General features: G+C 42.7%; 1 protein-coding gene across 2 annotated transcripts; it reads left to right on the plus strand.

Moving 5' to 3' along the window:
* Positions 1-836: 836 nt before the first annotated feature.
* Positions 837-12,335, plus strand: LOC109874852 (ATP-binding cassette sub-family F member 2-like). Of its 2 annotated transcripts, none has more exons than XM_020466884.2 (15): positions 837-965; positions 2,173-2,351; positions 2,565-2,777; positions 3,235-3,417; positions 3,771-3,942; positions 4,845-4,940; positions 6,229-6,331; positions 9,033-9,128; positions 9,288-9,407; positions 9,907-9,996; positions 10,161-10,271; positions 10,526-10,588; positions 10,816-10,944; positions 11,271-11,474; positions 11,800-12,335. In XM_020466884.2, the coding sequence occupies exons 2-15, from the start codon at positions 2,216-2,218 to the stop codon at positions 11,914-11,916; spliced, it is 1,833 nt and encodes a 610-aa protein (XP_020322473.1). In that variant the 5' UTR covers positions 837-965; positions 2,173-2,215; the 3' UTR covers positions 11,917-12,335. The 2 variants fall into 2 exon arrangements, with proteins under 2 accessions (XP_020322473.1, XP_020322474.1); XM_020466885.2 differs by having other exon boundaries at positions 856-965; positions 2,188-2,351.
* Positions 12,336-12,549: the final 214 nt, after the last annotated feature.

Raw genomic sequence — 12,549 nt, forward strand, 5'->3', positions numbered from 1 at the left:
CACCTAAGGCATATAAAATGGATGCATACTAACCGAAGTCTTGCAGGTGTTAAAATGGTTGAATTAATTTGTGCATGTGCCAGGTGATAGAAATCTCAACTGTAGTACAGGCGCTCCAAAAAGTTGGGTAAATAATACTTTCCTGTTGATATTTTTCAGACAACGAGTACAGTAAGTTCAAATGTAATTTTATTCAGCATTCTTGCTTGTAAGGAAACTATCCACGTTTTTGCAGTGCTTTAATTTAGACTGTGTCCCTAGAAAGCTGGTATTACAGTCTGATTTATTAAGCAAGGGTTAACCCTTGACCGTTAAGCCATATTGCAATTTCTAAATCTAGATAGATGTATTTGGTTACGGATTATATGTATTTGCTGTTGTTATGAATGAATGTTGTCATCTTGTCATATATATTTTTCAACTGATCCAAACCAATATAGTAACTGAATTTGAGATTTTACTCAACATGAAAACAAATGTAATTGTCAGTTTACTTCCTGAATTGACTGAATTTAAATGGAATTGACAGACCCCAACCCTGCTTGAGTCTTTAGATGTGTAAATAAGCTCAATAGTTAACATTATTTATTTTAAGCCTAATGAATAATAATCATTATTTTTGTTTCACTTGAGTTCTACGTAGCCTAAAACGTGTTCCAGTAAAAAAAGGTGACAATTCTGCCAAGCGGTAACCATGAACTGTCTGTGAAAAATTAGGTCCACTCTATCAATGATGTTGCAATAATGAATCATTTCTGGTCTTTATATAATAACGTTCAGAAGACACCATTTCCCACAACCCTTCTTATTTTACCCGCCCGTTATTAAAATGCGAAAGTTGGTCTTGAAAGACAACTCGGCGTTTCATTGGTTGGTGAGCCGGCATTGGGACACGCGACACGAGCTCATTCTTTCTTGTGCGTTTCCAACATCGTCGCAGCCGCGGGTGAACAGGAAAAAGACCGGTAAGAAAACGCCAGCAGGATATTAAAACGTATATATCTAACAGAGTCACAAATAGTGTTTAAATCTTTTTGGATTTAGTAAAAATGTATCGGATAAATTGTTGGCAGGATCTGTTGTTAGTTTTGAATTGTTTGAAAACGTTAGCTAGCATACAGGTAACCTAGCTAACGTTAGTTTCTAGTTACTACACAATGCAATGAAAAGATGACCACGAGTTTCTCGGCATTAGCCACCAGCTATCTTACCGGCGTCTGACTCTAAAATCATTTGGGGATTTCTATCCAGTGGGATGATTGGCATCTGACAGATCGAAAGACATAAAAGCCCACACTGACTTCCTGGATTTGTGATAAAATTGCTTAGCTAAGTTACTAGCTCGAGATTCGGAGGTAATTTGGCTAGCCAGTTTCTGCTAACTGGTAGGGCCTAAATATTTTACTCACTAAAATAGTGGCCCAGGGTGCCAGTTTAACAGCTAGGTAGCTAACGTTAATTTGCAGTTGGCAAACTGATTAAATGTCAATAGCTAGTGAACGTTCGTTACAGTTCTGAGCGAATATAACATAGTCATGTAGCCAGCCATGGTAAGTTAAATGGCAGGAAAGGAGGACGATACGTGAGATTAGCCATACTAGGCCACCTGGCTAGCTACCCCAGTTACTCAGTGCTTACTGTTATGCTGGAAGATGACTAACTCAGCTGACCAGGTAAAGGATGCTGGCATTTATAATGCAATGCGCAATATGATTAGCTTCCTAACTAACGCTTGCTAGTTGCGCAATGTGATTAGGTAACTGCGCGTAAAATCTATTCTCGGTCTAACCATAGATGGATTAGTAATTTTTTTAATGTTTCGTCTTCGATTGCGATTCATATGAATGACAACGAAGGGAGGACTTGCAAGCACTTCAACTAAAGCCAGATCAAGCAGAGCTTTAAGAGGGTTAGGTACATTTTAATGTGTCATTTGGCTGGTCAGCAACATGCTTCATGAATGAGGATAACAAACGGGTGACCCTTTCCAACCAAATTGATATTACTTCCATTTGTCTTGGTAGTGGTAATGAGGTGTATCAAACTAAATGAAATGGCACCAGCATTTTGATTCACTTGATGACTGCTTACCATATTAGCTACTCCTGATAATCCAGATGCAGGCAATACAATGTTACTTACTGAACCAGTTTTCCCTGCTTTGACCCCCAGCTCTCTGTCTTCAAGTTTAATTTTGTTGAGGTCAGCAGCAGCCATGCCTTCAGACCTGGCCAAGAAGAAGGCGCAGAAGAAGAAGGAAGCCGCCAAATCCCGCCAGAAGACAAAAAAAACTGAGGATGGAGAGGGAGAGAAACCAGAGGAAGGCCAGGAGAATGGAGCCATAAGCAACGGTAATGGTTGATAATCATAGAGCAACTAAAGAAGGGCTTAAGTTTAAATCCTCTTCACTGCTAGTTCAGGTTTCAGAAATGTATTTGTATTCCAGGTGGTTCTCTCATGTTGAATGGATAGGCTGTTTCTTCAGATTAATGTAAGTAGAGATGGGTAACACTTCATTTGGAGAAATTACTTACTAAATGGCCCTCCATGTCACTGAGTTACAGGTGTGGAAAGCCTGACCAAGGAGATGGATGAGTTTGAGCTGAAGAAGACTGAGGCGCGGGCGGTGACTGGCGTGCTGGCTTCGCACCCCAACAGCACAGATGTGCACGTCACCAGCATGTCGCTCACCTTCCATGGGCAGGAGCTGCTGCAGGACACCAGCTTGGAGCTCAACTCGGGCCGCCGCTATGGCCTCATTGGCCTCAACGGCACTGGTAAGTGGTTACATCACATGGGGTATGTTCAGTGGGCACAAAGCGAAAGTAAGTGCTTTGAATGTGTTTTGGGTAAGAATTTATCCGTTAAGACCCTTTTCATCGGAATTTTTTTTAATGGTGTGCTCTAATGAACGGTGCCTTTGGGACACCTCGTTTGGTCATTTTCGGTGTTAGTCACACCTGTCCACGCGGGACGTCTTTCAGCCAACTCAGCCTTTATCTCCTCAGGACATAATATGCCCTAGTTTTCCAAGGAGCAACCTCTAGCTGGGGTAGGGTTACTTTTTGTGTATATGTATTGGCCCCTTATGACATTTATAACTGAACAGCAGCCGTAGACCCTTTATCTTCTGTGTAGAAGTTTATTTGAAGTATCCCCACCTTATTTACAAATACACATTTGAGCTCTACGGGGACACTTAAAGGACACACTTACAAATCTTTCTCTTTCCAGGTAAATCCATGTTGCTGGCAGCCATTGGCCACCGTGAGGTACCTATCCCAGAGCACATTGATATCTACCACCTGACCCGTGAGATGTCTCCCAGTGAGAAGACTGCCCTGCAGTGTGTCATGGAGGTGGACGCGGAAAGGATCCATCTGGAGAAGGAGGCAGAGCGCCTGGCATCAGAGGACTGTGAGTTGCTTTATAATGGTGGTTTGGTTGTAGTACTGTGAATTACCATGTTACCATGGGAACTGTGCTCACTGTGGCAGCTTCCCTTCCTAGGCGTGGTACACTACCTCCCATGTCCCGAATAGTCCTGCATAATGTGTTCCCTTCATGATGTAGCATCGGGACAAGGGCACAAAGGCTTAATTGGTGGGATAATAACCGTGATTCCATTTTGCTCCAACCAGTTAAAATAAACACCGTAGAGTAGAAGTTTCTCTCCACCCACCCCGACTGTTATCTTCTCCTGCTCGTCTCCCTATTTTCCATTGTCCTCCACCCAAACGCTCATCTCTCTGTTTCTCTCCCCCCTAAAGCCGAGTGTGAGAAGCTGATGGAGCTTTATGAGCGCCTGGAGGAGCTGGACGCAGATAAGGCTGAGGTGCGGGCCTCCCAGATCCTCCACGGCCTGGGCTTTACCGCCTCCATGCAGCAGAAGAAGCTTAAGGACTTCAGCGGAGGCTGGAGGATGCGCGTTGCTCTGGCCAGGTACAAACCCACCCTTTAAAATCCAAAGACAAACCTTTACTATTAAAGTGTCTCAGTGCATATTTGGGATCTGGGCCCTTGTTCATAAAGGTTCCAAGTGTAGGCGTGCTGATCTAGCATCAGTTAACTTTTGGATCATAATGGACAGGTGGAAACTGATCCTAGATATGCACCACTACTCTGAGAATATGGTCCCAGATCCGCCCCAAGCCCCTGTTCATTCATTGTAATGTAAAAAGCTAAACTGATCCTAGATCAACACTGCTACTGTGAGACACTATATGAATACAGGCCTTGAGTGCAGTCTTTTTCCGAGACACTCTCAAGCCTCGCTTCAACTGTCTACACCTGTCCAGAAAACTGTCAATCTACATGAAGAGCGATGGGGACTGTGAGGGTTCTGTTTAGAATTGGCTAAATGACACAAGTGGGCAAATAACATCAAACCACAAAAACATTTTTCTTTCCCACTATCTTTGACTGTCCTAACTTGACTGGTCGAATCCTAACAAAATATGGACACCAACTATATTCTAATGATGCACAGGTGTTTGGCTCAGAACTGTTTGGAAGTGATGTAATGACAGGCCGAATGATGACGCCGCCAACAAGCAGTATGTTCTCAGTGCAGCAGTGAGACAAATTGTCCGCCGCGTTTATCTGATCCCTGCCGTTCTGTTCACTCTTGAGTTTCACTTTGCCCAAATGCCTTTAGTCATAACTATTTAAGAGGTTTTAGATTTAAAACATCTAATTCACAACCTCCAATAAGACCTACCTGTAAATTGTGTTTTTCATTCACAAATGCCCTGTTTTTTTTGGTGAGGGTGTGAATACGCCTATTTTAGCACTGTTGTTTTGAAGACCTACTAACCTGCTTTTGTGCGTTCCTTGTCTCCAAGGGCCCTGTTCTTGAAGCCGTTCATGTTGCTGCTGGATGAGCCCACCAACCACTTGGACCTGGATGCCTGTGTGTGGCTGGAGGAAGAGCTTAGCCAGTAAGGCCATTTAGACGTGTGAGACGTAGGACACGACTTTTCTAGAAACAATTGTGCCTGTATCATTACTTTTAATGTGAAAAGCCACCTTAGATTGAAGGCTGGGTTCTTCTGACATTTAAGTGGCAACTCCAGAGGTAAACTGGAAAATCATGGAACATTTACATGATCTACTCACTTTAAGCTGCTATTGCATGCTGTTATTGCTGCTGTGACATGATGTAAACAAAAGGCCGAATTATAGTGCCCCTGCCAGGCAGTTTGTTCTCCGTGCGGGGGCGCGTTGACAAAAACTAGACCGAAGCGTTTATCTGATCTAAGCAGCATTCCAAAAAGAGTGTAGAGCTGATGCCACAGGGTTTGTTAGTTCCAAGATAACAGATTTGTTTTAGACATTGCTCATGGAGTTTAGTTATGTGCTAACTAGCTATATACAGGTAACTGCCGAAATAAAGGAAACAATGACATTGTGTCTTAATAGGGCATTGGGCCACCACAAGCCATAAAGTCTGGAACTCTATTGGATGGATTCTTCTGCCAGAAATTCCATAATTTGGTGTTTTCTTGATGGTGGTGGTGGAAAATGCTATCTCGGGTGCTGTTCCAGAATCTCCCATGGGTGTTTAATTGGCTTGAGCTCTGGTGACTGAGGTGGCATATGGTTTTCATGCTCATCAAACCATTCAGTGACCACTCGTGCCCTGTGGGTGGGGTCATAGCCTTGCCTGGGGACTCAAACTGAATTCCTCCGCTGCTCTGTATTCACTACATGTTTCAGTCGGAGACTGCCATCGTTTGTGGTGATGTCAAAAGGAGGGGTCTTGTACAATCAGCGATTGGCTTATCTCTAACCAATCAGTATCACAGCCAATGACACATTTTCTAAATGCAGCTGTACTCAGAATAGTTAAGAATGTTTGCGTTCTATTAATCATTGGGGAGGTAATCGAATCCTGACTCATTGCGGAGAAACTCATGTCCGGAGCAAGGCATTTGGGTAGCCAGGCAAGGCATAGCCGTGGTAACCAAAGTAATGGCATGCCCAGCATTTTAATAGATGACCCTAATCATGATGGGATGTTAATTGCTTAGCTAGCTCCGGAACCGCACCTGCTTTCAATATTCTTTGTATCCCTCATTTATTCAAGTGTTTCCATTACTTTGGCAGTTACCTTTTGACTTTGGTCCCTGACATTGTAGGATAATGCCTATTGGTTGTGTAACTCAAGAATTGTCATTGTTGCTATTTAGAAGTGTCTGAAGTTTCAGCCATACTCCTATTCTACAGATTCAAACGTATTCTGGTCCTGATCTCCCATTCGCAAGATTTCCTCAACGGCGTGTGCACCAACATCATGCACTTGCACGAGCGCAAGCTGAAATACTACACGGTAAGAGCAACTGCACTCTGTCATAAGTCACCATGGACCAACAAGCTGTTTGTCTGGTTTACAATAATTCTCCAGGTCTGAGCAGTTGCATTTCCTGTCCTCAGTTGATAAATAAACACTAGTTCACTAAACTTACTTACCCAAATGGACCCAGTTAAAGCTCAGACTTCCACCATTTACAGGGTTTGTCCGGTGGTGAAAATACTGGAAAAGTCATAATTTTTCAAATGTTTTCCAGGCCTTGGTAAGTTTTAGAAAATGAGAATTTTGAAAAGTCATGAACATTAATTTCTGTTGGTGTAATTTATTCAGGCAGTTAATATTATATCAATAAAATTTAAAGCAACGTCTGCCAGGATCGGAATGACACGTTTGTGTGCATCACCTACATGTGTGCGAGACAAGTGGGCCGTTGCTCAAGGAGAGAAACAGTCGGACATTGCAGCATCAGGTAGGCCTAGCCTATGAAATATGATATACGACTAACTAGGTTGGCAATTCAAAACATATCTTGTACCCTATAGGTAACTGTTTAGCTATTGGGGAGTGAATGTTATTTACAGTGCATTCGGAGAGTATTCAGCCCCCTTGACATTTTCCACATTTTGTTACGTTAGACTTATTCTAAAATTGAATCAATATTTTCCCCTTATCAATCTACACACAGCACCCCATAATGACAAAGCAAATCAGGTTTTTAGACATTTTTGCAAGAGGAAAAAAAATGTATTTACATTTGTATTCAAACCCTTTGCTGTGAGACTCGAAATTGAGCTCAGGTGTGTCCTGTTTCCATTGATCATCCTTGAGATGGTTCTACAACTTGATTGGAGTCCACCTGTGGTAAATTCAATTGATTGGACATGGTTTGGGTCCAGGCACACACCTGTCTATATAAGGTCCCACAGTTGACCGTGCATGTCAGCGCAAAAACCAAGCCATGGGGTCGAAGAAATGGTCAGTAGAGCTCCAAGACAGGATTGTGCCGAGGCACAGATCTGGGGAAGGCTACCAAAAAATGTCTGCAGCTGGCCGCCCAGCCAAACTGAGCAGTTGGGGGAGAAGGGTCTTGGTCGGGAGGTGACCAAGAACCCGATGGTCACTGACAGAGCTCAAAGGTTCACCCATCTCTGCAGCACTCCTCCGATCAGGCCTTTATGGTAAAGTGGCACATGACAGGCTGCTTGGAGTTCGCCGAAAGGCACCTAAAGGACTCGGACCATGAGAAACAATATTCTCTGATCTGATGAAACCAAGATTGAACTCTTTGGCCTGAATGCCAAGGGTCACGTCTGGAGGAAACCTGGCACCATCCCTATGGTGACGCGTGGTGGCAGCAGCATCGTGCTGTGGGGATGTTTTTCATCGGTGGGCACTGGGAGACGAGTCAGGATCGAGGGGAAAGCTGAACGGAGCGAAGTACAGAGACCCTTGATGAAAAATAGAAATGAGAACGGTCTTGGTAGATGGTGTGGTCTACAGCTTATGAGGTCCTCTACCTCAGACAAGAAAATACTAATAAATTCCCCCCAAATAAAAATATAGAGATTATATCGGTCTTTTTTTGTTGAGCCCTTATTACAGTAAATACTAAAGTCGCATTAATTTGTGAATTCAATTTCCAAAATGGAACGGTTTACGCCTATTATTTTAAGCTAATTATTCAATGGTTGCTTTATTTTTTAAATTAAATGCTTGATTGCATTTCAAATCATGAATGACTCGTTTATGCTGTGTGACATGAAAAAATAAATAATTTATTGATACAGTAGCTTATATAAGTTTTGAAAAATAAGCCTAAGTAAGTTATGGTGTTTTAGACTAAACAGGATGCGCTCTTTGGCCTACAGCTCGGTGGTGGTTATACAAGGCTGCAATACTAAGCCTACTAATGATAATGACATTACTTATTATCATGATAATGAGATCAAGGAAAAACTGGATTAATATTATATAATTTCCCAGACAATTTGGGACAGTGTAAACAACACTAAATAAATAATACCCGAGAGGCTGGTCTAACAAAATGTACAGCCTCTTAAGGTGTGGCAAAGATTAAAAACAGATTTGTGACAAACTAATATGGTGGTTACCTTTGCTATTACGCACATGGGAACATGGTCTAGGGAAAGGTGCCAATTCAACGGCGCACTGATGCGTTTCAGGACCGCGCCCAATATCTAACGCGGGAGAAAGCGCCTTTTTGTTCTAAAATATTTTCTATTTGTTGCACCATATACAATTATTCAATAGCACAGGTCTTGGACTGATGGGCTGTGCCATCTCCACATTCTCCACAATCGATCAGTCCACTCACAGGCGCAAGTCAGACAGGTCTTGTACACTTATTTTTATGTACTGCTGCTCCACCTTACACAATGACAAGAGGTGGTACATGGCATCAGCAGCCTACCAGCGACGATACCACATTACGCTTTTTTTATACGTGCATAGACACCACCAATTGGCGGTCATGGAAATTTGGCTAGATGTCATGAAATTCCATCTGTCAGAATGTGTGTTGAACTCTGCATTTACACATTATAGTGTATTTTGCCTTGGTGAGTTACTATGATTTAAAAACGTACTATATTCAAGTCGTAAAAACAAAGTAAATGAAAGATGTGGGGGTACATCCCTTTTTTTCTTGTTAAATGGTACACAATCCTCTATAAACAAGTGTTTGTTTACTTCCTCAAAGGGTAACTACGACCAGTACATTAAGACCAGGGAGGAGTTGGAAGAGAACCAGATGAAGCGGTTCAATTGGGAGCAGGACCAGATCAAACACATGAAGGTAAACTCCCCTTTCTCTTGGGACACTTTCACGTACACAAGTAGTATGTGAGTGATGGGTTATTTTGGAACCACCTAGCTTGTGGCCGATGGGAGTAAACTGCTTCACCAAACATTAGTAGTTTTGTAAAACCCTTCTCTCTCCTTACTACCCCACCAGAACTACATAGCCCGGTTTGGGCACGGCTCAGCCAAGCTGGCTCGCCAAGCCCAGAGTAAAGAGAAGACTCTACAGAAGATGGTGGCCTCGGGCCTGACTGAGAGTGTTAAGAATGACCAAGTAAGTCTGTTTAGTGACTTTGACAGGGCTGATGGTGCTTCCCGTATAGGGTAGGAACAGGTGCTCTTTTTGGAATAACAAGTTTGTCGTTTTGGCTACAGCCCAGAGTTTTTCCTGGACAGGCAAGTCACATGATCAGGAAAATCTATGGACCTTAGTTATAGTGGGTATTAATGCAGGCAGCTGACCAGAGTTTGGATGTACTCTTATTGCTACTGTGGTATGATGTAAACAAAAGGCCAAATTATAGTGCCCCTGCCAGGCAGTGTTCACCGTGAAGGCGCACGGTGACACAAAATAGCCCGACAAGTTTTTCTGATCTAAGCAGCATGCCAAGGAGTGTAGAGCAGACGCCACAGGTTTTGTTAGTTCCGGGATAATAGTAAATTGCAAAAGAGAATCCATAATTCCATAGCTTCCTTCAGGGTGTCACAAGGCAGGAATCAAAGAATAACACATGCAAACCATCCTAAACTCTTAACTCATTCTTCTTTTTTAGACCCTGTCATTTTGTTTTCCTCCCTGTGGGAAGATTCCCCCTCCTGTCATCATGGTCCAAAATGTCAGCTTCAAGTACTCTGATGACCAGGTACATGTTTGTCCAACCTCACTTCTGCCTAACGAATGTTTTGCTCAACTTGTTTTTTGTAACTGTTCCTAAAACGAAAGACCTAAAGAGATTCCAGCTCCAAACTATATTGTATCATGTTTTTCTCAATATTGTTGTCTTGTGTTTTCCCTTGTTTCATTCAGCCCCATATATACAAGAACCTTGAGTTCGGTATCGACCTCGACACCCGAGTGGCCCTTGTGGGGCCTAACGGGGCCGGGAAGTCCACCCTGCTTAAACTCCTCATGGGAGAGGTTAGTCTTGACATTGTTACGGCCATTTAGCAGACTTGAATTGTTCTCCTGTTATTCAGCCATACCATGACACGTTACCATAAATAGTTTATAGTTTTAATTTTCACTATGTGAGAATGGTCAAAAAGTAGAAACAAAATGTAAACGGTTGTTTTTATTTCCTGTTCAGTTGCCTGTGCATTCCTTTGAACAGATATCCCACAACTGCCATCTCTCCATTCCTACCAATGTCTCCTCATTGTCTTTGTCCTCAGCTCCTCCCCACTGATGGTATGATCCGCAAGAACTCCCACGTCAAGATTGGCAGATATCACCAGGTACCATACCATTAAAGCACACTGGTATACTAAACTGTCTTAGATCATTTAAGTGCGTATGCTCCTACAATTCCAAAATTGGAGTAGTCTGTGAATCTGTGGTTCCATCAACTGATTGTCCGTGGTTGTGAAGTGGATTACTTTTTTTATTTGACTTGATTGAAGTTAAGTTTGATTTTTACAAATCTCCATGATTCACATGGCTGAACCTACTCTATTTTCTCCAGCATCTAACAGAGCAGCTGGAACTTGACCTCTCCCCCCTGGATTACATGATGAAGTGTTACCCAGAGATCAAGGAGAGGGAGGAGATGAGGAAGATCATTGGCCGCTATGGGCTGACAGGCAAACAGCAGGTCAGTTTGATCATTAGTGACCAATTGTGATCCTCAAATATTGTTCTCCCATTTGCAGACCTGCCTTCAGATAACATTTAGTTTTGCTTTAAAGTCATTTTAATGTTTGAGCCTGTCTGTTGTGCCAGGGGAGTGGGGTTTGTACTTTTGGGACTGTTCCATTTGTATCGTGAAAGCTCCGAGGACAGGAAAATAACTATTTGAGCCCAGGCCGGGTTGTAGTCAATTGTAATTCAACCCAAGTCTGTAATTGAATTAAACCCCTATATATGAATTGGGGGAACGGTCTTCTGACATTGGTGACATTTCTTATTTTTTTCCTTCAGGTGAACCCCATTAGAAACTTGTCCGACGGGCAGAAGTGCCGGGTGTGCTTTGCCTGGCTGGCCGGGCAGAACGCCCACATGCTCTTCTTGGACGAGCCCACCAATCACTTAGATATCGAGACCATCGATGCCCTGGCTGACGCCATCAACGAGTACGAGGGCGGCATGATGCTGGTTAGCCATGACTTCCGGCTCATCCAACAGGTGAGGATCGCACAATTGGAAACAGATTGGATTGAAACGGTTGCTTTAAAATGAACAGAAATGTACTCCAACCCTAATGAGGGCAATGCATTTGTGGGCCACAGTGTCTGAACATACTCGACCATGCCAATAGCACACCGGTGCTGAGCCGTTAAACTCCACTAGTATACAGCAGCGGAGTCAACATTTTTAATGAGCTTATCAGAAATGGCTCTAGTTTACTTATTGGAATTATTTGTTGGAACAACTGGGATTAATGCACTTGTATGTGCTTGTCCTGTTTTTGTGTCCCTATTTAACCCCCTTTCTCCTTTGTTTTCCATAGGTGGCCCAGGAGATCTGGGTGTGCGAAAAGCAAACCATCACCAAATGGAACCGGGACATCTTGGCTTACAAAGACCATTTGAAAAAGAAGATCGACAAAAATTCTCATGGTGTATAGAAAATTGAAATACCTCCCCAGATTCAAGACTGCACTGTCCCAAGACTGTGGACTCCCATTTTTCCCCATTCCCTCTTCACGTGGCTATATAACTCGACGCATGTTACTCCATTTCAAGATGCCCAATTCCTCCTGCTTTTAATGCCTCTTTATAGGCTGCTGGAAGGTTGTGGTGCGACCTAGTTGCCTTCCATTGCTACCCCCTTCACAGGCATACTTATGGTATCTTGATTTCTCAATTAAAAGAAATAATTTATCCATCAATGTGGTAGAGAACGCGTGCATTTTTCCACAGTTCAGATATAGTAGGATGTTAGCCACCTGTACCAATTTATTTCCTTTTACTCTAAAATAGCTTTTTATTATTTAACTGTACCTGCAATAATGGGATTGTATGAATAAAGGAGCAAAATAACTGACTTGTTTTTGTTTTTAGTGACATGACTGATAACTTTGACTCATCAGTTCATGGACCAAGTTCTAAAGCATGCATTAAGCATTTTCTGTTTATTTTTAGGCTTTGGAGTTCATGGTGTATAGGCGATTTTTATTTTGAAGGCAGAAACCAGAAGTGTTTTCTACACGTGTTTGCATTTGGGTCATAATTGCACGATTGACAACTGTGTAGCAGGT

The sequence above is a fragment of the Oncorhynchus kisutch genome, linkage group LG30 (assembly GCF_002021735.2).
Source record: "Oncorhynchus kisutch isolate 150728-3 linkage group LG30, Okis_V2, whole genome shotgun sequence".
NCBI classification, from domain to species: domain Eukaryota; kingdom Metazoa; phylum Chordata; class Actinopteri; order Salmoniformes; family Salmonidae; genus Oncorhynchus; species Oncorhynchus kisutch.